Below are 27,276 nucleotides of genomic sequence, written 5' to 3'. Positions count from 1 at the left end.
AGTAGTAACTTAATATCCTAATGATTTTTGGCATAAAAGAAAAATCGATAATTTTGACCCATACAATGTATTGTTGGCTATTGCCACAAATATACCCGTGCGACTTGTGACTGGTTTTGTGATCCAGGGTCACATATAGTGTCTTGCTTAAATTCACAAAATGATAAATAAAAAGCACAAACTTATTTAGTTAGAGGTCGAATGTTCAGCAGGAACACACATTATGTTAGAATGGTGACAGACTATTATAACAAATTTGTAAATTATGTCCTAGTGAAAAGCACATCTGAACACCATTGACCAGCATAATCAATCTGCCAAAGCACTTGACATGGCCACATATGCACATGACCTCCTTTCAAGCGTTTAATACAAAGTGCTTCCATACTTTGGACAACTTGGATCATCCACTTTTTTTCCACTGAAGTTCATTCTAAACACTGCTTTCAAATGCATTTTCCCCAAAGTGCAGTCATTGATTCTGCCTACCTTTAAGTAGTTTTCGAAGCCCTAATAGTAAAATAAATAAATAAAACAATGCTCAGTAAATTTCCATAACACATTAAACTAAAGTTAATTAAGCAAAACATATGACTGCAACCATGTTCTAACAAGTGGCTTCTTAAAATGTTAAACAGCTGACTACAAAAAGAAAAAAAAGCAGCCTAACAACCTTGTCTATATATGCCACAATAACAATTAAACTGTCAACTCTAATTCAGTGTTTATTGGGGTTATTTGAGAGAACCAGATCAAACAATGAATAAGCGCTTTGCCAACGTCAACAGTAATAATTGGCTCCAAAGCTGTTGGGGATGATTCAAACAAAGGCTAAAGAACATCAAAGTCTGCTGCATTAATATAATTGTTATCCTTCAGAGAGTTGGCTTCACTTCACATATTATCTCTTGTGAACTAAGAATACGCCAGGTTAAAACAATATATCTGAGGTAATTTGTGCCAAAAACATGGGCAGATTTTTTCAAGGTTTTCACCCATGACCAGTTGTCTCGGACTGAATATGCTTTAATATCTTGGCAAGCTGTGTCAAAATGTCAACTAATATTAGCATTAAAGGTCATTCAAGGTTAGTAAGGAAAAATCTTTGACATTCTCTCTTTACTAGAATAACATTATCTCTCAAGACTTCATACAAAAAGCATTAGTCTTTAAAGCAATCCTCTCCAGCTATGAAACAAAAACACTCTGAATGAGCCCAGCCCGCAACTCTAACGTGATCTGGCAATGTTCTCGACAGACAAAATACCTCGCCCCCCCCTTCCCCCACTAACAAGCTCAAAGCGCAGGGTCCCCTTCCAGTGAGAAATTAGGAATCATTCCGCAGTGACCAGCTTTTGTCCAAGGCATAAATGGTCCCAGAAAATTCCTGATGGGTTACGGCATTGTGACTCACAGCAGTAGGAATTGTTTTCTTGGCATGTTTTGCCCGCAGCACCGAGTGCTCACCCGTCAAAGAGCTGCCTCCTGGTTGAGTCTATTGCGCTGTTTATACTCCGAATGGCCTCTTCAAGGGACGTCGAGACAAATGGATCACCCTCCCTGCTCACCTGCGGGACTAGAATCACACAAACATCACTATAAATAAAAGCTTGGAGTTTAGTGAAAATTATAATCTGCACATGGGATATGAAAACTGAACAGAAACTCCATAATTATGGCATATGGTAACTGACAGTGACATAGAGCTTCTAAAGATGCTTTATGAAGCTTTATTGGCTGTCAATAGATTAAAAACGTAACTGAATTAATTGCATGATATGCCAATTAATTAATTAATCAACTCAAATGTTTGCTGAGAAAAGGCCCCAAATGAAGAAAGTCTAATACATGATATAATGTCAGATGAGTAAATAAACATTACAACAAGTGGTTTTAGAAGTCAATATATTACTGATTTACAGTCCACAGCAATCCATTCAATCGAATTTGTCAATCTGGTAAACTTAGGAGCCATCCATACAGGATACGTTCTTGTATTGTGTCTGCAGTATCTGTCAGGTTAAAAGTTGTTCAGTCATGATGACAACACTCAGAATACTTTTAGCATGTTAATATATGGTGAGGTCTTGGCGTACTCGATCTGCAGAGCAAAAATCAAAGAACGAACTGGCGTGACAACATCTAGTTGAACAAAATTTTGAACCTAATCAAACCAAAACGAAGTTCATTTGGAGTTTGAAACAGCTTTCGCGAAAAGTTCGCTCTGGCTTTTAAACAGCTTCAAACTAGCACTGGTCCGTGGCGATTAGGTATTAGCTGGGTGTGGCTTAGAGGTTCCACATTCTTCAACATGGAAATCTTCTCCAATTAATTTCTTCTGTTCAGTCCGTCAACGTCAGATGTGAATAAAAACATGAACACACAGGAGAGCTGCTGTACACATGAAAATACTTTAGAAAATGAAGTTGTAATTCTAATTGAAAGCAGCTGACACTATTTATTCATGTTTAACACTCTAAAGCTGCTTGTTTTAAAGCGATATAAATAAATATGACGTGACTTGACTGAATTGCAGAGCTCGTGGAAACAAATCCATTGCTATGATCAGATGCTTAACTGTTGTTTTCTCACTGCTGTCATTTTTGTTTGGACAGCATCGAGATATTTGCCGTCAGAACAGTACACACCTGCTCAGGTGTTATGATCTTCCTTTTAACTCCAAGTGAAGGACAAAAAATAACTTCACTGTGAGCATACTGGGGCCTTAAAGACCCCGTAGCAGATCTAGGCAGGTGGAGCTGGGGAGGTGGAGGACCTCAGGCATACTCTGATAGCACGCTGTAGGACTAGCTTACAACGAACACTGAACCAGTCTTTTCAAATGTTGAGAAAGTAATCTCATTGGCTGCAAATATAGCAAAGGTCAATCAGTTTGTGCTGTGTAGTATACCATTTGAACAATAGCAAAATACAGGTGTGTCAGCAGAGTCCATGGCATCTAGACGAGCTCAGAGACAGACCACTATGAAGATCTTGTTGACTAGACAGCCATCTGCACAGATCCTCAGCGAAGACCACGAGAACCAGACAAGTCCTCCACACAGACTCTATGGCCAGCTTCAACTCACCCCCTCCCACCAAATGATGCCGTAATGTATCCCGATCTTCAAGCTGAAGCAACTGGAAGAAATATCTGAATGATTTCAATCCACAATCTGAATTTTAATGCAGCCTGGAATTATACCACACAATGTTTGCTCGTCTGGCCAGAGGAGAACCGGTCTGCCGACTGAGCCTGTTTTCTCCCAAGGTTTTTTTCCCTCCATTCTGTCACCGATGGAGTTTGGGTTCCTTGCCACTGTCGCCTTTTGGCTTGCATAGTTCGGGAAATTTAATATTCTGCAATATTTTGGACTTAACTGCAATGACACTATTGGATGAGAACTGAACTGAGCTGAGCTGGATGACGACATCAGTGCTTTCTCCAGACACAGCTGTTTCACGAAAGGTCGGATTCAGAATGACGCGCACTTTCGTGCTTATTCTCACATCTTCAGCTCTGCTAATTGCTTCACGAAAATGTCTGAAACATCTGTACATTTGTCAAATATTGCATCTAATCTACTTCATCTGTGATAAAATACACAAAATACTCCATTTGAACTCGCCCCGTCTGCATTTGGCAAATCTTGCCGATTGGTTAAAACAAGCCGGAGCCGAAGTTGAACATACCTTACATGTCAAGGATCTATCAGCTAACTGCTCATTTCAATGTTGAAAAATGAGTCAAGACCCCTAAACTCATTTTGTTATGTTCCATCCAGGTATTTTTTAATGCAAAAAACATTATACCTACTGGCAGTCGACCAAAAATGTGTGCTTCAATGGTCAATCACTAAATAACTATGTTTGATCACCCACCTCCAAATCCTAAATATGTGGTTATGGCCTTCAGTTCTTACCTTGGACTGTTAGCACCATGCTAGATGATGAATATCCAATTGAGTTGCGGGCTACACACTCGTATCGGCCCCCATCGGCAAGCCCCACGTCACGCACTTCCAGATAGCCATCTGGATTTATATTAAACTTCCCACTCTCTGTAATCTGGACTCCATCCTGTAGATCAGGACCAAAGATTGTTTAAGTGAGCCTGGTTACAAAGTCAAAATAGTCCCATTGGGACTAAGGTGGCAGAAATGGTTGGATGACCAGTTGTTGGGGAATGTGGCAGCCAATGGATCTAACCTTGCTCCATGTGATGATAGGTGTGGGCTCACCCTGAGCGCTGCACGGAATCTGGACATCTGATCCAGACTCCACAGTCAAATCCCTTGGAGCACTTGTGAAAACAGGCGTTACTGATGACGTAAAAACACATGTTAATGATTACAGCGTGCAGCCAGAAACACAGCTGCATCTATCATGACACATGCACATGATGTACAACATGAAAAGATCATGCACAGGTCATACATGGCCCTGAGTTCTTGGCGATTGCAAAGGTTCTGTAATTATAAAGTCAATGAAAGGGCAAGAGGCATATGTGAGTCTTCAAGGTCAATGTGGATTGGTTTGTTTAAAGAGCTCTATCTAAACATTTTAACCCTCAAAGCTATGAGTTGGGTCATGTGATCCTCGGAGGAGACTTTAACAAAGTCATGACGGGCTAAAATGGTGCATAATCACCCCCTTTACAGCTGTTTTATAGTAATCTAGAAGTATTTCCCACTAACTGCAAAGAACTATTAAGTCATTTACACACCCTCATGTTGTTTTCTTTCATTTGTGACACAAAATAAGACTTAAAGCTGAATGTCTGAGCTGGTCTATGCCAAACAACTAAAAGTGGTCAGTGATTTTTTTGTACTAAGCTCGAAATACTATATTCCAAAGTCCTGTGATTAGTGGGGAAGTTTCTGCAAACCGTAAATATTCAAGCGAAAATGAATTGCCGATTCGGAGTGTGGCAATCATTAAGCAAACGGTAATGTTTAATTAGCGCTTCTCCATCTGTGTGTTTTGAACGAATCAGTGTCTATTTCATGCACACAATGTTGATATGCTACAACAGGTAAACATGTTAGCTGTGTGGATGCTAGGGCCAGGTTTTTTAATCTTTTAGTCCATGCTATTTTCAGTTAATTCATGAATAAAACTTCACTAATAATTATTTTGTGTGCTCCTGCCATCCATTAATCTCAATAAGCTTTGTGCTTTGTTAATTTTAATATGAAACAAAGTCTCAGCTTTTAAATTCTGTCAATTTCATCATGAAATTCAAACCATAAATACCATTTCGATGATCTTTAATGTGTGGTGGGGACAGATCACTGTAGCACGTGAACCGATCATCTCTTTCTCTTTACTACTATATAGCATGACATGACATCAGAAGATGTGTTGAAAGAAGCAGTACACCTGAACTTACAGAAATGTATAATGTCTCAAGTAATTGCTCAATTAGTATTTCAACCATGGTAAGACATCAATAAAACAGCTTGTAAACAAGCTTTACAAAGCTTGTAATGTATTAAGTACAGTAACTTTACATTTACCTCAGGAAAAACATTTAATGTGAATAGCTCAATAGTTTGCAAGAAAAAACTTGAGCATTTTGCTAAATATATTACATATACAGTACATATTACATTATATTACTTAACCTGTCTTAAGTATTTAATGTACTGTATGTTTGAATAAATCTGTCATGAAAACAAGTTTTTATTACAGCCACCATTATGTTTATATTTCAACAACAAATATATAATTCAAAAGTTGACACAAAAATGTCCTTATGCGCAACTACCTGAATTTTGATTATTAAGTTAACTTTATTAATTAACTGATTATTAAATAAACCTTATTTTTGGTTTCTGCCAAATTAAAACTTTCATTTTGACTTTGGTCTTTTGGTAAAAAGTTACTTTCAGATTATCACTACCTGTAATATAATGTGTGAAGTACAGATGCAAATTTAATCTGTTATTCACTTAACATATACCCCTCCAAAAGAGCTCTTAAAACTTGTTCACACTTGTTTTCATTTAGAAATGGCACTTTTTGACATGCTTTACCAAGTTTGGCATCTTTGGTTCTCCTCACATGACCAATTGTGATACTCAAATTATATTTGAGAGCAGTGCGGATGGTCTCAGAAGATTTGGAGTATAGCGTATGAGTTGAATGGACTACTTTTATGAAAGTTTTATTTATGTATTTATTTATTTTTTGGAGCTTGACAGTATGAATCAGAATCCATTTTCATTGTATGGAAGAAAGCAGCTTAGACATTCTGCCCAATATACAGGTTTGCAATGGCATATGTAAATTATATAAATTCAAGGGTGACCGATTCCTTTCGTGAACTTCTAAACATTAATTTATTCTGTACTCACTCTTTCTGCAGCTGTTCTAACTAGAAGTTTTTCTCACAACTCTCTCTCTTTCTCTCTTAACTCCCCCCATTTCTTCAGATACTTCCCGTAAGCCTATTCTAAATAAAAGCGCCCATGAGCCAAACCTGTGCCTTGCTTTTTAAGTAAATACAGGCGGTTGTTATGCAGTGTGTTAACAACCATTACTACATGGAAAACATCTTGCCATGTGGGAATTTCAAAGCTGCATGCTTTCCTGGCTATTCCACAAGTCTGTAATAAAGCTTAAGAGGTGGTTTTAAGGCACTTACATGAAGGGACCTGGTCTTACGTCTGTCATTGAGACTTTACGGGGTATTGTTGTTCTAATTGAAGGCTTTGCTTGTGGGTAAATGACAAATTAGTTTATGGAGCCAACCCTCTTTCCCTCCTGTTAATACCATGTCTAGTCTTGTTCCAAAGGATGGTTGAATCAGGAATTAACAGTGTTAGTTTGTGCTGTACCAAAGTAGATAAATCTGTGGCCAGCACTTTTAGCCATGTACTAAGAAACATGGAGTAATGCGAAAATATATGAGAAGGCTGTGCTCCAAAAACATCAAGATGATGCACAACGTGAAGGAGTTATCTTGTTTACTGTTGAAGATATGTTATAATATTGATTTGACTCTTGATTCATTTGCAGGGTTACTATCGGTAACTAAAACAAAATTTGAACAAAGTAAAACTAAAACATTTTCTTTACTTGAAATGGAAAAAAAGGTCACTGAAATAAAATATAATGAAAAAAACATTCAGCTAGTCGCTAAAGCAACATTGCTCATTTTCATTTAGTTTAAGTACTAAATATAGTAAAATTATAAATTAGACAAAAACACAACAAAATCACTAAAACTAACTCAAATTAAAATGAAAACAAAATATAAAAATAAACTCTAATTCAAAATATTAACAAAAACTATGATAGTATATCAATGATGCTAAAATAACACTGGTCTTTTGTTTTTAACTCATACGTTTAATAATGTGAAGTCTTTGCACTCATGCCGGAGGTGTTTTGAATAATATAATCTTCTGATTTCATGTTCCAAAAATAAAAGTATTTAATTCACTGGATTATTCAATTGGGCATTATCAATTGGGCATAATCACAGTGCAGTTTTGACTGTTGACTATTTTGAATATACTGATTGCTCATGCCATGATATATTTTGGAAATACTACCGACCTCTAATTCAACTTGATGAAATAATCAATGTCAGGATATAATTTGTGTTGAGATCAGGGTCTCACCGGCTTGTAGGATGTTGAGATGAACAGCTGCTCTGGCAGTGCCAACAGGACTGACCGCCTGGCATTCATACTGGGCCTGGTCATGAAGGGCCACACGGCTGATACGCAAGCTGCCCGTTGAGAGAACAACGTGTCGTCTGTCATTAGGCAGGGGGCTGCCTATGGTAAGAGAACAGAGTTTTAGTGATTTTTTTTTTCCTGGCTGAAAACAAACTTTGTAAATAGTTGATGCACTGACAGACAATTCATTAATATTTAAATGTGTCCTTGTAACCTTTAAAGGAACGTTCAGATCAAATTAAACTCTGTTGAGAGTATCTGTGGCATGCTGTTGATTCTGACTCATCTCTCAGTTTGTGAAAACAAACCAAAATCATGTTTACAGCACATGCAACAGTGTGGGCTGAGCATTAGAACGCTGTTCATCCCATCGTAATTTCACCAGAATCAGACCATTGTGAAAAAGAAGAGCGCTTAATTGTATTGAATGTGCACCTGTAGTGAACTTCAAATCTAAAAAGCATATTTAAATAAAAACTGTAATTGCATATAATAATATATTATTAAAGGAATATTTCACCCAAACATCCCAAAAAGCGCATCCATCCATCATAAAAGTAATCTGAACTTCTGAATCGAAGCCATGGGTTTATGTAAGAAATATATCTACATTTAAAACTTCATAAACTATAATCACTGGCTCTCTGGCAACGGCCATACGCGTTCATGAGCGAGTCGAGCTCCGGTGGAAGCATTACCTCTGACCCGATGTAGGACGTATGATGTAGACATAGCGTAAGCTCAGGTGAGAATTGAAAAACGGGGAAGAGCAGAGGATAGAGCAAAACAAAACGCCGGTCACAAATTAGAAGTCTAAAACAAGAAGTTTAAAAGAAAAATGACAGAGGATTTTTCTATATAATAGAAGAGGAGCTACGTCATACGCCGGGTCAGAGGTCACCCTTCAGCCGGAACTTAACCCACTGAAGTCATATGGATTACTTTTATAATGGATCGATGCGCTTTTTGGAGCTTCAAAAAACTTGGGCATTACTATTCAATGCCATTACTAAGCTGGGATATTATTTATTATAACTCTGATTGTGTTAGACTGAAAGAAGAAAGTCATATACACCTAGGATGGCTTGAGGGTGAATACATTATGGGATTTTTTTTAGCAAGCATGAAATCCCCTTTCACTTTTATGTAGATGATATGCATAAGTCTATCTTCCAGCAAATAGAGTCGTTGTGGGACTGTATACATGACATCAAATCATGGGTATTTAAAAAAAAATGTAAACGGAATGAAGATAAAACTGAGTTCCAAATAATTTTGTTGATCTGGGTGGTTTAGCCCCCTTCTGTAAGCCATTAGTGCGAAATTTAGGAGTTCTTCTCGAAAGTGATCTCAAGTTTGAGAAGATTAATAGCGAAGGTAAAACAGTTTTTGTCCACGCGTGATCTCGAAAAACTCATTCATGCTTTTGTGTTTACAAGGCTAGATTACTGCAACTCACTATATGTCGGCATAAATAAATCATTGCTTAACCGCTTACAACTGGTCCAAAATGCTGCTGCGAGGCTTTTGACAGGTACTCGTAAGAGAGACCATATTACTCCAGTTTTGAGTTTTTTTACAATGGCTACCGATCAATTACAGAATAAAGTTTAACATTTTGTTTTTTGTTCATAAATCATTGCATGGTATGGCTCCATTGTATTTAGTGAATCTGATTGAGAAATATGAACCTTTAAGGTCAGCTGACCAGTTGATTTTAACAACTCCTAGAACTAAATGGAGAAGTGGAGGTCGAGCTTTTGTAGCGATAGCTCCAAAACTCCGGAATGATTTACCCCTTTCTCTCAGATCGGCACCCACATTAAGTGTTTTTAAACACAAGCTTAAGGAACACCTCCTCGCATAAGCATCTAATGGGGTATGGAAGTTGTTTGTGTGTTAAAACTAAGGGGTTTATTTCGCTGTTATTTTAAGTGTGGTTTTAGTGTTGTGGTTTTTATGGTTGTCTTTATGTGTTTTAGATACTACAGCACTTTGTTCAATGGTCAGTTGTGTAAAAGTGCTTAATAAATCAAATAAACGAAACAAAACGATAATTAAAATTTTTGGGTGAACTATTTCTTTATTGAAATAAAAGGCCACTTAAGAATACTTAAAGAGACAAACGTACGTTTAAGAACTCTTTTAAAAAGTGCAGTTTGTAATAATTTTAAATAAAAAGCTTTACGTTGTTTTTTTAATTATCTTTTGACGTGCTTTAAAGTTGACATGTTGACAATACCTGATTATAATTATAAATGTATTGATACATGTTTGATATTATTTAAATGTAATGTACTAAATTGCATCTTCATCACAAATGTGTAAGTACAAATATATTTAAATGACATACAATAACATTTCAATAGAAATTACATTAAAAGTATATTTGTTTAACAAAATTTAAAAATATATATATTTTTAAGATTATTATTATTATTATTATGAATATTATAAGACATTGCCTGTTGAACAGAAAATTTCAGTTGGTCAGTTTTTTACAAGATAAAAATTCTGCCCATTCTGACTTAGGCAGACTGTTGAAAAAACTCCACTCTAAAAAGCCAAACAGTGAAGGAGGCGTTATATGATCTCACCACCGCGTGTCCAAGCTATGACAGGCTGAGGGTAGCCACTGGCCTCGCAGGGAAAGTCGACTGTATGACCCTCCAGCACAGACTGGTCCTGAGGGGTCACTGTGAACTGAGGGCGAGCTGAGGAGTGAAAGAAATGAGAATGAGCAAATTTGACCATTATGTCTGTTTTTTAAATGTTTTGATCAGAATACATGATGTAGACTAATTTTATTATTACCAGATACAAATATAGACATTACTAAAGAACTCGATGTTGCAACAGAAACTATTGACTCTCTCTTTTCCAGCACTTTAGACACAGTTGCTCCTTTGCACTTAAAGAAAATTAAGGAAAATAGTCCAACTCCGTGGTACGATGAGCACACTCGGGCCCTCAAGAGAGCAGCCAGAAAAATGGAGCGCAGCTGGAAGAAAACAAAACTAGAGGTGTTTTGCCTTTCATGGAAAGAAAGCATTATTGCATACAGAAAGGTCTTAAAAACTGCTCGATTTTTCAACTCTCTTTGAATAAAACAAACACAATCCTAGGTATTTATTTGATACAGTGGCTAAATTAACAAGAAATAAAGCTTCAGCTTCAGACGTTTCCCAACAGCACAGCAGTAATGACTTTATGAACTTCTTTACTTGCAAGATTTATAATATTAGAGAGAGAATTATAACTATGCAAATTTTTACTACAGTATTGCATTAGACAGTGCATTGTAGTGTCGCTGAGGAAAAATTCCATTCATTCGTTGCTATAGGAGAGGAAGAATTGTCTAAACTTGTTAAATCATCTACAGTAAATCAACAGCATGTATGTTAGACCCTATACCGACTATAAGCGACTGAAAGAGATGCTTCCAGAGGTCCTAGGTCCTCTTCTTAATATCATTAATTCATCTTTGTCATTAGGTTACATAACAATAACTGGCTATTATTAAACCTCTTATTAAAAAAACACAACTTGATGCTAGAGAATTAGTCAATTACAGGCCGATCTCAAATCTAACCTTTCTGTCAAAAATACTAGAAAAGGCTGTATCCTTACAACTATATTCCTTTTTAGAAAGAAATGGTATCTGCGATGATTTCTAGTATCATAGTACTGAGACAGCTCTCATTAGTTACAAATGATTTGCTTTTATCATCCGATCGTGGTTGTATCTCTCTATTAGTGTTACTCGATCTAAGTGCTGCATTTGACACTATTGACCACAACATTCTTTTAAATAGACTCGAAAATTAGCATTAGTGGCATTAGTGGAATTGCTTTAGCATGGTTTAAATCATACTTATCTGACCGTTATCAGTTTGTAGCAGTAAATGAAGAGATGTCATATCGATCACAAGTTCAGTATGGCGTACCACAAGGCTCAGTACTAGGACCTTTACTGTTCACTCTGTACATGCTACCATTAGGAGATATCATTAGGAAGCATGGCATTAGTTTTCACTGTTATGCTGATGATACTCAGCTCTTCATTTCTTCACGCCCAGACGAAACTTACCAATTCACAAAATTAACGGAATGCATAGCTGATATAAAAACTGGATGACTAGTAATTTCCTACTACTTAATTCAGAAAAAAACAGAGATTCTAATTATTGGACCAAAAACCAAGCATTTACAGTGAACCGAGCTACTCTGAGATGCTGATTTGGGTTACCAGAATCCTGTCAAAAACATTTTTTTTCATGTTTTACACTGTACAATAATAAACTGTTCTTTCATTTACCACACTTTCCGTCACTGTGACATTTTCCCTGAAACTGAAATTAAATGCAATGCCGCATATTGCTAGCCTGGAAATCCAGACCCAAATCTGAAAGATTAAGGGTCTGTCACCGACTAAAGAAAATCGATCAGCTCGAGGGGCGGCACCAAAAATGCATTTGAAACTCTTGCTGTATCCAATCGGCAAAACAGAAACATCCTTCTTGCAAAGGAAGGATACGAGCGCCATCTTCTGTTCCTCTTTTAGATATAAAGCCAAGTCTAACTCGTTCATTGTAGCGGCCAAAGTCGTTTCAAACAACTGGTGTTCATCCATAGCCATCTTGCAATGTTTACTAATGACTTTGACGTCACAGTGCTGTCGTCATCTCGCCTCTGGCCCGCTTATATCAGATAACCCGATGTGATTGGTGCAGCTCGGATACAGGGGCATATTTAATGAGCATCATTACTCGACACCAGAGTAACTCACTGAGCAAATTCAACTTGTGCTCTCGCGAGAACTCGGATTTCCAGGGTAGCATATTGCATCTTCACACTGAATTTGAAGGAGGCACAGAGCCACCTTAACTTCACAGTGAATGACACCTTTAGACAACCGTTAATTGAATTTTAGAAAAGGTAATGAATAAATGCGTAAATAAAATGGCAATGCAAGAAACTAAAGAATCAGTGCAAAATTATGAGCAACAGAATCTTGATGAACATAAAATATTCACAAATAAAAATTCTTACTCTTACCCTGTACTATAATATATGCAGTGGCGTGGATGGTGTCCACGTTGTTGCTCGCGAAGCAAGTGTACTGTCCCCCATCAGCCTGATTGACATTCTGGATGTAGAGACCTGCTGAAGGAGTGATGTTGATGCGGGGATCGACTGGGAGGGCCGTGTGGTCTCCTTTGGTCCAGGTCACACGGGGCTGCGGCTGACCCGTCGCACTGCACTCCAGGGTCACGCTCTCCCCGACCAGAACCTCTGTGTTCTGCGGCTGGATCACAAAACTGGGTCGAGCTGGAGAGACAAAGGCAAGGACAAAAAATGGATTGCTGTGTACAATAAGTCTGCCATTAAATGGTCTTTACCAGATTGGCATGCATGCTACCCTATAATTACTTAATTGTAATTATTTGTGAAATTCACTAACAATTTCTGAGAGACAATTTCAAAGTAAAACTTCAATGCATTACTTTGTTGTTTCTTTGTAATTATTTGTGAAATTTTATAGCAATTTATGAAAATTGTTTCAAAGTAAATCCTACACTTTTCTTAAATTGAATGTGTTACTTGTTTCTTTGTAACAGTTTTCAGTCAGAAATTTCTCAAATAATTACAAAGTAAATCCTACACCATTTTTTGTCAGTGTATATGAGATTATACATTTTACAGGATTAATCCAATACTATAGATTGTGCCTGAATTAAATAGGGTCAAGCTAGTTTGGGAGGATCTAGTTATTCTAGTTGAATTATTATCACCTACAGGACCCCATCACACTCACAAGGTGATCTGAAGTATCGTAAGGTGACCTCTGAGGTCTTCACCTCTCCAGCCACATTTTTGGCCATGCACTGATACACGCCCTGGTCCGTCTCCCGCGTGTCCTGGATCATCAAGGTTCCATCTTCCAGTAGGTTGAGACGGGTGTCATCCCTCATGTTTAGTGCATTGCTGATAAAAAAAAAACCTTTCCTGTTTACGCATACACCCTTTACACGTTGAGGATATAACAACCAAAACATTTTATTTCTGTCATCATTTACTCACTCTCATATCAGTCCAAACCTGTATCACTTCCTGTCTTCCATGGAACACAAAAGAAGATATATTACAGAATGTCCAGACTGTCAAACTCCAAATTTACAAAAAAAGCACCATAAAAGTAGTCCATGCAACTATGCAACTACATTGTACTACATAAAACTAGTCTACATCAAAATCTACATAAACTACATAAAAGTAGTCTAATGCAACTACATTCTAGGGGCCAGATTTACTGAACAGGGCAGATTAGCATGAAAAAAAAATGCAATTCCAAAAAAGTAATTGAGTAAAACGAGAACGGTTAGTAATCAAGCCATGCCGAACCAAGCTCAAGTGGAAATATAACTGCAACCGTTCCCTACCATTCGACCCGACTGTGGAAAAGCAGCTATTGAGAGTGGCCAAAAGTTGAGAAAGTCTAGATTTTATGCAAATGAGGAGTGAAAAAACTTGGTAGCAGCAAATAGCTTTGAGGTTTATGTAGTGACGTCTGTTAAAAATATGCAGATTATGCTGCTGGAGTTTCTGCTGGATTTATTGTGTAAATCATATTGTTTACAAATGTACATTTGTATGTTAAATAATACATTTTGCATGCTCAAATTTATTTATAAATTGTCCCAAAGACCCCCTGTGGTGAAAATCAAGTTTTTAATGTTGTTTATATGTCTATGTGGTGTTTTTAATGTGCTTTCAGAAAAACCAGGTGCAAATTCAAAGTCAACACCCTTGCTGAGTATTTCTCCTTAAAACTCCAGTGGACAAAAGGCAGGTTAAAAAATATGGTTTGAAATTGCTCCGTTTCATACCGTCACAAAAATATTGCTCTGTGGGCATTTAACACAGTGAGCACAAGACCTTTATGAAGGGACAGGAAAAATCAGGTACATTTAGCAATATAGGGAGTGAATTATGCATATGCTGTTATGATGAACTATATGCCTTTCTCCACTGACGTTCTGAGTGGTCCAAAGCGTTTCTAAGGATGCTGATTTTTAGAAGGCAGACTGAGAGGGCGAATGGGAACATAGTTTGTGTAACATTAGCAACACATTATAAGCAGTTTGATAACATAGTCAAGCTGAAGGCAATTCATATCAATTAGTTATGTGTCTGATGTTGTAGACAGCGATACATAAAACGCATAACCATTCTGATACATGGATTATTGGCCTCTGTTGATCCTGCAGCTACCCAGCAAGCAATAGCCGCCATTTCACCGTCTAGGTTAACTATAGACCCGATATAGTCCGGCTATGAGTAACACACTTCTAGACAAAATAACCCTGAATTTGGTTACATGTCGTTTTTGCCAAAATAACCTGTAAGATGTATGATATTCCATCATGTAAGCAAAGTCAACAGTGATTACAAGGTGTTTGATTTCATTTCTTCACTTATTTAATTTCTTTGTTATCTAATTGATGACTGGTCTATTTTTGGCTATGGTTTAGATGTCTATTACATTTTCACTGACAGCCCAAACTTTGCCTTGTTTAAGCCTAGACTCTGGGCTGTGTTTGGACGGCTATTAGACATCTTTTAAACGCAAAATTGCTTGCTGGGCAGTGAGATTGCTTGCTCAACATTTAAATTGTCTGGTTCAGTGTTCGCTGTAAGCTGGTCCTACAGCGCACTATAAGAGTAGGCAGTGAAACACTCCACCTTCCCCAGCTCCACTTGCCTAGATCTGCTACGGGATTTATGTATGCAAACATATCTTACATGCTGTCGCCAGTATCAAGTCCATACTATCTAGTCCGACAAGACCAAGTACATTAAGTCAAGTCAAGTCATCTTCATTTATATAGCGCTTTTAACAATGTAGATTGTTTCAAAGCAGCTTTACAGAGATAAACGTATAATTTATGGTAACAGAGATTGTTTTGGCTTTATAGCGGTTCTTTAGTAAAGTTATTTTCCAGCTAAGGTTAGTTATTTAGTTAGTTAGTTATTAACATTGTCATATCCATTAACATGCTAAAAGTATTTAAGGCGAGACACTACAGGTGAATAGGGTAAAATTTTTAACTAGCAGATATCACCATGAAACTTTCCCAGTTGATTACCTACATTAAGATGAGGAAAAACATGTATTACAAGTTTTCTGTAATTTAATGTTTAAATATGCAAATTAGGCAAAATCTAATTAAATATGCGCTAATTTGCATATATTTTAAAAAACGAAATCTGAGTCTTGGATAAAGCCAGGTTAAAAATAATTTTTTCATTGTGTTCACATATTAGATGGGAAAAAAAATACATAGGGATTTATGGATATCTACTTTTGTTATCCTGTAAATCAGAATATACTGTCAATAGCCTTAAAAAAATGATTTTCGTTTCGTTTTTTGGAATAAAATGTTATATAAATCAGGCCAGGAATAATATATTTACAAATCCCTCTGTAAATGTCTTCATAATATAACTAGGTACAAGACTGGAGAGTTTGGTGTATAGAGGTGCTACTGAAGTGGAGATTTCAGACTTGGAGTATGAGAGAAAAGTCATTTTAAGAAAACAGGCTTTAAAGATTTATCATCAGCCAATGAGATCGCGCATTCATCCCTTTTACTTTCTTGATTAGTTGCTGATAAAAAGGAAATGACCATATTTGGATCCGACAGCATTGTACAGGAGAGAGAGAGAGAGCGTTCCAGCTGTGCATGTGGGGGATATTTAATTGAATTAATCAATTAACAATACTATTGATCAGCATTACCAAACGTGGACGTTTTCCACTAGAAACAAACACTGATGTATTATTTTAATTTAATACTGTGAAGCTGCTTTGATACAATCTGTATTGTGAAAAGCGCTATATAAATAAACTTGACTTGACTTGACATGTGATGACAGGGAGCAGGCCGCTATCGCGGAGCAGCATGTTGATTAAGAACGCCAAAATTGTTGAATTTATGAGAAATCTACAGACGCAAACAGACAAAGTGTAGTAAAATAAAGACCTAAATGTGTATTTCTGACTTTTTTTCACCACAAGTCTGAAAGAAGACATGTTATTGAAGACAAATATCCAAAAATCTCAAAATTGACCAGTAAAAAAAAAAAGATGTTTTTGCCTGCCGTGTCTCGCCTTAAAGATTCATCATGATTGAAATACTATGTTACATGGACTTCTTTTATGGTGCTTTTTGTCATTTTCAGACAGCCTCATTATGGAAAAAGCACTCTAGGCATACTGTAATACTTATTTTGTGTTCCATGAAAGAAAGAAGGTAATTTCTGCATTGAGCAACATAAAGACGAAAAAAATTAACACAGAATTTTATTTTTGGGGTGAACTTTTCCTTTAATCACGTACATCAAGGGTGGAAGCTTACTTGTTTCTGAGCCAGATGATCTGAGGTTTGGGGTTGCCCTCTGCCCTGCATGTGAAGTACACAGTGTTCCCAGAGGTTACGTCCACATCCTGTGGCTGCGATGTTATCCGGGGAACTTCTGCTCCACAAGAGAGACACATTCAGATGAAACCAAACATAAGTGTCCCAGAAAAGACAAAGGAGAGGATAAGTAAAATGAGTTTAATTCGGTCTGTAAAAGCTATTGGAATTACAGCACTGAAGGTCTATTTGTAGTGGCAGTGTGTTTGACATTTCCCTCTTGCCTCACTTCCTCTCCTCTGGCTTGGCCGCCCGTGTTGGTTGACGGCCAGGCACGAGGTGATTGTGTCTGTGGTCACAACGGCCACATGCCAAACCCCAAACATTACCCACCAACACCAATGTGCACATGGCAAAATATATTCCTAAACAGTCTCACAGAACTATTAAACTGTTTCTACTGGCGAAACCAAATGTCTGGTTGCACACTGTGTCAAAGTACTCGCACATTATTATGACAAAAATGGCACAGTTTTCTATAGAGTGCTGCAGGGATGATGAGCTTTTGCAGACCAAAACCTGGAAACAAGTTCCTGTTCCTGATCCTGAAGTCAATGGGTTTATGCTTAAATGCCTGAAATAAGGTCTGTGGTGAACAAGTTCAAGATATTTTTTTAACGTTTTATTCTACGAGATAAAATACATAAGTAATACCCCTTGTGATTTACTTTTTAAAGCTTTTACTTGTCTTGAAAAAGGTGTTTGCTAACAAGTGTCTAAATGGGACTAGAGAGGTTTTTGGGGACATTTTACATCACACCGAACAGGTAAACTCATCTACACAAGTCACTTTCATTGTTATAATTGCGCTCTTGCAAACTATTCTAACTCAAACTCAAACCATTTTTTCAGGTTAGTACACAATACTGTTCAAAAGTTTGGGGTCAGTACGTTTTTTTTTTTTTTTTAAAGAAATGAATACTTTTATTCAGTGAGAGTGCATTAAATTGAACAAAAGTGACAGTTAAGACATTTATAATGTTACAAAAAATAAATACTGTTCTTTTGAACTTTCTATTCACCAAAGAATACTGATTTTTTTTTTCGGTTTCACACTGTTTTCAACATTAATAATAATCATAATTTTGTATGAAAAGTATGAAAGTATGAAAACAGAATATTAGAATGATTAATAATAAGTAATGATGCTGACAATTCAGCTTTGCCATCACATAAAAAAAATACATACATACATACATACATACATACATACATACACACACACATAATATATATATATATATATATATATATATATATATATATATATATATATATATATATATATATATATATATATATATATATATTCAAATAGAAAACAGTTATTTTCAATTTGTAAATAACATTTCACAATATTAAATTTTTGCTGCATCTTTAATCAAATAGTCATGGTGAACAGAAGAGACTTCTTTCAAAAACATTTTGAAATATCCCATCGACCCTATACTTTTGAGCCGTAGTCTATTTAAAGTTCAAAGTATGCTTATAATTACACAATAACACTAATTATTAAAATACCCTTGAAGCAGAAATATTTAAAAACAGAGTATTTACTGAATTCTAATAAATACAATTATTTTGCTTGAAATATCTCCTTGCATCCTTTTATTAAGGAGTAACACACCGGCGGTTCTTGAATGTCTGGTAACTGATTGTCTTTGGAGCTTTACAGCTCACAAGCTCATTCATTATTGTTATATGGAAAAGAGCAGCCTGGACACTTTACAAAACACCTGCTTTAATGTACAGCGAAAGAAAGAAAATCATGTGGTTTTGAGCAAATAATTAGCAAACTATGACATTTTGGGGGTAAAGTGACTTCATTGTGACTTCATAAAGTGACTTCACTGAGATTTCATGACTAACTCCTTTGCTGCTCCATCTTTGCTGCATTTTTGTTAGACAATGGATTCATGATGCCTTGCTTTTTCTTCTTGATTTTGCGCAGTGTGGTAGTACGACATTTTGTCAGAGATACTGCAGCTGTCTGTCTGTCTGTCTGGTGCCACCCTGCTCTGTTTTGACAGGTGCCTCAGGCATATGTGTGCTGTGTTTTATGTATAGAGAGGGTGGAATAGTCATACTGTGTTAATCCCATTCTTCTACAAAGCCCATAGGGGCGTTTGTGGGGGGCTGATTACTGTAACAAGCCTGAGCAAGTCTATCGAGCACAACAGCCGCAGTGATTTGTGGTTACACTGTGGGGAAACCTCAGAGGTCCCAGAAGAGACCATGCAATTCCAGACTAAAAGATGTAGACATGACAATGAAAAAGACATAAATGAGAGTCTTAAAAGTAAAACTGATCATATATTACTATATTTATTTTAGTTATTATTATGTAATATATAATATATATTATACTAATTATTAGTTTGATTTCATTGAACATAAGACTAGTAAGTAAATGATTTATTAAAAATTAATAATTAGTGTAAGTAAGAATCCATTTTTTATCATTTTTTTATCAATATGTAAAATGTCAATGTAGTTAACTACTTTTTTCAAAAAGGTAATTTGACAGTAGTTTGACTACTTGAAATTATAAGAGGCTTTAGTTTCTAAGCACTGTAATAAATAATTTTACAGAACATAAAATGTAAATAAAATGCTACAGTAAACACCTGTTAATTGGTTAACTGTAATTCACAGAAAACTAGAATCAAATGGTTTAACATCACATTATATGTCATTTTACTGTACAATAATGTAAATTATATGGTCTTAGGAAGTGTGATGGATTTTTTAATTAATCATAACATTTATTTTTCTTGCAGGAACAACATTCATATGCTTTTGAATCTTAAATGTTTCCAAACCCGGAGGTTTCCAAAACCTCCCGCACGTTCAGAGGTTAACTCAACTGAGTATAATATTTCCAGGTGTCAAGGACACTCGGTTCAACCTGATTTACCATATAATTTACAGTGAAAAATGTTGAGCTATGCATTTAACTAGTGTTTCCAGAATGAGGGATACGAGGTGACAACACGTGACTATGGGATATTGCGCTTTCATGCAATTCACTGAAGACATCTTTATTCACGCCTGAAAGGCCAATGACGCATGCCGACTTGGGCGGACCTTCGTCATTTCCCTCGTTCAGGCCAGCTCTTCATCGAGCCTCCGACTGCGCTGGGCTCAGAAGTGTTGTACCTCGTTCCCCTCCTTCTGGGAACTAGTTATATGCATAACTCAATGTTCCCAATCAGTCCGTTCAATCGTTGGGACTGTGGGACATATATTCACGCCCCACAAAGTCTGCTGAACTACACGTAAGGGACCAGCACCGTCACATCCCCCTTTTTCTTTTTCAAGTGATTTTCCTAATTTAAAACCCCTGCAGTAAGAGGCAACTGAGCCACCGTCGCTGCCGTGACATCCAGTCTGTAAAATCGAACAAACAACCCAACTGGAAGCCGCACAAATATCCTCCGAAGACATCCCTCTAAACAATGCCCAAGATGTCGCCATGCACCTCGCACACACCCCACGTCAGAGCCAACCCTTTACTCTCATTTTCTATAGAAATAGCCTATATAAACACTATATAAACATGCGAAAGACAATGTTTATATAGTGGCTTCCCACGGATCAGGTTAGCATACAAAAAGCTGGTGAGAAGAGCACACAAAGCACAAAGCATGGAGTCTCCTGTCTTCCTCTGAGTCAAAAGAGATGTTTCACAGGGCAGGCAGCAATAATGAGCGCACACTATATGCTCCCGACATGACTTTAGGCATATACACTGCGTTAGGATGCAACACCACTTTTGAACCATCCAACGTAAATTGGATGCATGAGGGATGCGCTGACAGCACATGGAGGTCACCAACGCGTTTCACTGATGCCAGCGCCAGGTTGGTTTTATAAGAAAGCATCCTTAAATCCAAGGATTCTAAAGGCTCAAACGGAGGTTCACACATAGCTTCCAGAACTACAATCAGGTGCCACGGTGGTACCAGTGATTTTGTAACGGGCCTAAGAGTCTGCGTCCCTTTAAGGAACCATAAGGCAAGCGGGTTTGGAATTGGCACAGCACCATTAATGCCCTCATGAGCCAAAATGACCACCAAATAAACTTTCAACGTGGAATGGGAGCAACCTTCCTGTACTTCCTGACCTTCCAACAATTCCTGCAAAAATGTTGTATCCCTGCAATCTGGATATCACTGATATTGCGATAAAAATATTCGCCCGTACCAAGCTTCAAACATGCGCCACTTCAACGCATAAAGCCCCCTTGTCAGTGCCGCCCTAGTGCTCTGTATTGTCGCCACAACATTGATTGAGAGCCCCGCTGCCATCAGGTTCTCCTTCTCAGCAGGTCGGCCCATAGAGACCACAGCTCTGGCCAAGGGTGCAGAATCTGCCCCCCCACCCCCTGCCTGGGACAGCAGGTCTCTGGATAGGGGAAGACACCACAGTGTCCCTGACAGCACCGTGTACCATGTCTTCGCTGGCCAGCAAGGAGCCACCAAAATCAGTGACAGACCCTCCCGACGCACCCTGTCCAGGATGGGCTGTATCATTTCCAACTGCGTAAACACATAAAGCAGGGTCAGCGAGTGCTCCTGCCCATGATCGAGAAAAACAGCTGGCAGTGAGTGTTTTCTGCTGATGCAAAAAGATCCACATCAGCCCCACTGAACCGATCCCAGATCTGCGCCACATCCGAGGGTGCAGACGCCACTCCCTGACCTGTGGTCCCCCCCTGGACAGCAGTTCTGCTCCACCATTTATGGTGCTTTCCACTGCATGGTACGGTTCGGTACAGTTCGGTACGGCTCACTTTTTGGCACTTTTCCACTGCATGGTACGGCTCGCTTAAATAGTACCATCTCGGATGAGGTTCCAAGCTAAAAAAACTATACTAAAATGTGATGTGTAAACACTGCAGATCACTGATTGGTCAGAAAGAATAAATCACTACCAGCGTCATTTGATTTGAGACACGAGACACCAAACCTGCTAGATTTAAATAGTCAGCAACAGCCAGCTTCATTTGTTCGCACAATTTTTTTAAACAACTTAAAAAAAATAAATGGCTGAATCGTGGTCAGTAGACAAGGTGCAGACATTCCTCTCGTTGGTAGCCGAGGAGCGGATCCAGCGAGAGCTGGATGGGGCGACCAGGAATGAAAACATTTTTCAGCAACTATAAAGATCAGTCTATAATCCCACCCACTTTGAGGTGGAAATAAACTGCAGTGGAAAAGCAAACTGAGCCAAAGCTTGCCGAGCCGTGCCGAGCAGTACCATGCAGTGCAAAAGCGCCATTAGATGGCCCGGACCGTGCACTGTCGCTAAATGTCCGCTGCCACATATAAAGAGCATCCAAGACAATTACAACAGGGGAGGAGAGCGAATAACCCCTTGCCTGTGTATATATGCGACACCACTGCTGTGATGAGAAGAGATACATGTTTGCCCTGCAAGTGCTGGACAAAGTGTTTCACTGCCAGAAGAACCGCCTGCAATTCCAAATAATTTGTGACGCTCTTTCAGCAATGCCGACCACTCCCCTCTTACAAAGCTCCTATCACACAGAGCTCCTAATCCATGTTGTAATGCATCTATCGTCAATACTTCACATGACAAAACCCCGCCCAGGGGAATTCCCTCTGTCAACAGATCCGGGTATCCCCAGGAGATCAGAGCTTGAACGCACAATGTCTTTATCGTCACCCGTCTGTTTAAATGGCGTATAGCGTCCAGCCCACTGCTTAGTGCCCAGTGCTGGAACGCACGCATGAAGAGGAGACCCAGCCAAACGACTGCTATCATAAGGCCATAAGCCCCAGCAGTTGCAAAACTGTTATGAAATGCATTGGCCTGCCCAGCAGAAACAGACAGCTGTGAAAATCCGCTGCCCTCTGTGCTGACAACATAGCTGTCTCCTGCACTGAATCCATCTCTAAACCGAGAAATAAAATCTGCTGACCAGCGAGCTCTTTTTGAGATTTCTTAAGAATCCCAGAGCTTGTAAATGGGAGACAAGTACTTGTGTTTGAGAGAAACTCGGCTCTGAGAAAATGCCTAATGAGCATTTTATTAATTTATTTGCAAAAAAACATTGTCAAATCCACTCTGAAACAGATATTTACCTGAAAATTACTGTTAGACCTACCTGAAAAACCTGAAAACAACTGAAAATAACTATTATATATATATATATATATATATATATATATATATATATATATATATATATATATATATATATATATAATATTTAAGTAAAAATTAAATATATTAACTTTAACAGAAATAAAAAATAAAAAAATGCCTGCAACATTGTTAAAAAAATGTACTATGAATTTCAGGCACCCACTGTTGCCTTATTTCCTTTTCTACCATACATTGAACAAGTTTTGTTTTTTTGCTTTTTTTTTCAGTGAACACTGAACTGGTAATTAGCCCAATATTTGAATCTGAGCTGGCTTTTTCCCAGTCGACAATTTTGATCTCACAAAAGCCCAGTTGAGATGACCTGTATTTGTTTCACAGATGGTTGAAATGAAAAGTTACGCTTGACCCTTCACTCCCTCAAACATTTGACGAGGAGGTGGCGTAGCATGTGAACAATGATACATCTGGGAAATCACTCCATAATCCAGCTCACAAAACCAGATCAGCATCTGTTTTTTATTATGATGACTAACATGTTCAAAGACATGCAGTGGGTCCCATGGAGTAGAATAATGTGGATGTGGTGAATGGGGGAAGATGCTGTAAATAATGCAACAATTTACTGCCTGTTGATCATTTTGATTTGAACAGAACGTGCACATTGGCTTGTGAAGTGTGTTTATGTGCGTGAATGGCCTCACCACAGTTGAGCTCCTCTGCAGTGAGAGTGGCGACCGAGCGTCCCTGCAAACGGCTTGGATAGTCGCAAGTAGCTGCGGCTTGAGCGTTCCCAGACTCTGCGTACTGCTTCAACAGATCGGCCAACCACAGCAGTTCACAGTCACAGTGCAGCGTGTTTGAGTCGAGGCGCCTAAACACCCACAAACACAAAATTTATATAAAATTAAGGCAATTCTTTGGTGAAAATAAAACAGTTTACATTTTTTTGTGAAGCATTAATTTACACTTGTAGCAAATCGGAAAACAACATTGATATATTTGTAGCTAAGTTGGTGTGTTTGAGTCAAGATGGTAACCCTCATTCTGTGAAAAGTCTTACAAGATTCAAATGCAACACTCAATACACTTTTGTAAATCCTGCAGTAAGTGTACCTCAAATGTTAACCCTGGTTTTGCAGAACAAGATTTACTATCTAGATCAGTTGATAAAAAGCTTTTTAGAACACCAATCCAAAATCAGCTAAATTTGCACTGATCTTTAATAGATTTTAAGTTATTTAGTTCATCAAAACATTTAAACGCCTAAAATTATAAACAACTTCCTCTTAAAAGACATTCAAAAATGACTTTTTAACATCCTCATCTAAAGTTATGACACTAAAGGCCTGTTCACACCAAGGACGATAACTATAACGATAAAGATATAGTTCTAAAATAGTTCTCAATATTAAAGAATAGCATTGTTGGAATCCCTTTCCAAAAGATTTTTTCCGGCTGATGAACAATAAAAACATTGACAGCCAATCAGAATCCATCCTGTTTTCAGAGCTCGATCATTTAAAGCGGCAAACGACAAAACTGCAGCATGTGCTTAGAATAAGCAGAACAATATCATGCGCTGGTGTGGACGCTAATAGTTATTGTTCCTGGTGTGTACAGGCCTTAAAGGAACACTCCACCGTTTTTTCATATTAAACTATGTTATTCCCTTAACTAAGACGAGTTGATACATATCTCTCTCGTCTCAGTGCGTGCACTCAATCGATCTGGCGCGCGGCGACACTTTGATAGCACTTAGCTTAGCCCAGTTCATCCATTAGGGACCAAACAGAGATGAAGCTAGAAGTGACCAAACACCTCCATGTTTTCCCTATTTAAATACAGTTACACGAGTAGTTACACGACCAAGTATGGTGACACAAAATAAAACTTGGCGCTTTTCTAAGCGGGTAAAAAGGATAACTATAATGTATGGCGGAATAGCACTTGGGACTCGGGAGCACTTCGACTCACACAGTAAAAAGTCATGCCTGAAAAATCCTCTCCCTCTCACTTCTGTCATTAGAGCCAACGTGACTTTTTACTGCGCCGAGTCGAAGTGCTCCCGAGTCCCAAGTGCTATTCCGCCATACATTATAGTTATCCTTTTTACCCGCTTAGAAAAGCGCCACGTTTTATTTTGTGTCACCATACTTGGTCGTGTAACTACTCGTGTAACTGTATTTAAATAGGGAAAACGTGGAGGTGTTTGGTCGCTTCTAGCTTCATCTCTTTTTGGTCCCTAATGAATGAACTGGGCTATGCTAAGTGCTATCAAAGTGTCGCCGCGCGCCAGAGCGATTGAGTGCACGCACTGAGACGAGAGAGATATGTATCAACTCGTCTTAGTTAAGGGAATAACATAGTTTAATATGAAAAAACGGTGGAGTGTTCCTTTAAGTCAAGGTTATTACTAGAGTTAAGTAAGCCTAAAACCATAGGAAAATTTTTATTACTTGTAATAAAATAAATGTTAACTGAAACAAAATTAACTAACAAAACTTAAATTATTATATTTCATCTAGTTGCCAAGGCAGCATTTCTCATTTTTATTTAGTTTAACTTGATGTACAAACAAACCAATATAAAACTGAAATAATTTTTCTATAAACTGTATAGACATTTAAAAAACGAATAAAAAATGACAACACAAAAATACTAATACTTTAAATTTAAAATGAAAACAGAAAAAAATATGATATTAATTTCAAAATATTAATAAAAATATAATAGGATCTCAATGCTACAAATATTACACTGTACTAAATGTTTTGATTACAAACCATTTAAAATACTCTCAGCACTATGTCTCATTTATTTATTTTTGGTGGCTAAAGTTGAACACAACCAACTTTGAGTTTTTCAAGATCTAATTGATAACCAAATAAAGAGACAGTCTCTGAGCAACCTAATGCTTTACCCATCCATAAATAAAGTCAGCTTGAGTAATACTCACAGTCTCTTCATGGACTGCAGGTGGGAGAAGGTTCCTAAAGCAAGATGAGTAATTCTGTTGTTGTGAAGAAACCTGCAGTAGATATCAATGAGAAGCACACAGATTCAAATGGGTGTATTCACAAATCAGGCATATATAATCTGTGACCAGGACAGGAAAAACACAACACATGCCATAAAATAAGTCATTTGTTTAAACTTTGACATCTACTCCAATTGTTGTTGTTGTTGTTGTTGTTGTTGTTGTTGTTGTTGTTGTTGTTTTTTGAGGAAAATGTGATATTTGTTTTGTAGGTGATCCGACAAATTCTTTTGGGGGGGATCATGAAAGCTAAACCAAAATAAAAAAATATTCAAAAAAATGTTTACATTTTTTTTTGTGATGCATCAGTTTTTATGGCCCTGACATTTGTAGCATACCTATTGTAACCTTCTTAACTGCTGGAGGGACATGACGTTGTCTCGATTTGTACTGACACTAGAGGTCGCAAAAACCTCTGGCATTTTGAGAAAAGGCCAATGAGAATTGGCGAGTGAAATTTTCATATGCCACTCCCCCTGACATACGGGTATAAAAGGAGATGGTATGCGTCTACCGTCAGGTTTGTGCTGAGGTCATTTCAGCAGGTAGTTCAGTGTTGTGGTAGGAGGGAAACAATGTCTTATTCCCTCCATCTTACAGACCAGGAATCACCACATGAAAAGAAGTCTCAGTGGTAGGTCCTGCGCGATTGAGTTTGCATGGGATGTGAGTGGCCCTTCCGTCGCTGCTGACTCCAAAGGAGGAGATGGCGTGCGAGTTGCGACATGAGCGCAAACAGTCTTGGCGGTTTATAGAGGCTACTATCACCGTGTTGTCCATCCCAATCAACGGCCGAAATGGGACACTTTGAAGCCTTCTTCAAGTTCTTGGTGCTCACCTGAAGGACAGGTGGCTTTGCTTTCCTGCGGGTGGCTCGACGCTGCGCCCAGGCTGTGGGTTCGGACTGTGGAGTAGCTGGTGTGGCTGCCAC

General features: G+C 37.9%; 1 protein-coding gene across 1 annotated transcript in view; it reads right to left on the bottom strand.

Moving 5' to 3' along the window:
• pxdn (peroxidasin) overlaps positions 1-27,276 on the bottom strand; it is an 81,169-nt gene that overhangs the window by 14,508 nt on the left and 39,385 nt on the right. The window contains exons 6-15 of the mRNA XM_079852616.1: positions 26,265-26,336; positions 24,010-24,179; positions 17,114-17,231; positions 13,510-13,679; positions 12,750-13,022; positions 10,289-10,405; positions 7,632-7,790; positions 4,210-4,322; positions 3,924-4,080; positions 1,468-1,576 (exon numbers count right to left, since the gene is read on the bottom strand). Coding sequence (XP_079708742.1) covers positions 1,468-1,576; positions 3,924-4,080; positions 4,210-4,322; positions 7,632-7,790; positions 10,289-10,405; positions 12,750-13,022; positions 13,510-13,679; positions 17,114-17,231; positions 24,010-24,179; positions 26,265-26,336 — 1,458 coding nt within the window. The remainder of the gene's footprint in view (positions 1-1,467; positions 1,577-3,923; positions 4,081-4,209; positions 4,323-7,631; positions 7,791-10,288; positions 10,406-12,749; positions 13,023-13,509; positions 13,680-17,113; positions 17,232-24,009; positions 24,180-26,264; positions 26,337-27,276) is intronic.

This window comes from Squalius cephalus (genome assembly GCF_949319135.1).
Source record: "Squalius cephalus genome assembly, chromosome: 20".
Classification (NCBI taxonomy): domain Eukaryota; kingdom Metazoa; phylum Chordata; class Actinopteri; order Cypriniformes; family Leuciscidae; genus Squalius; species Squalius cephalus.
The sequence above is the reverse complement of the archived record's forward strand: the minus strand, read 5'-3'. Positions and strand labels throughout refer to the sequence as shown.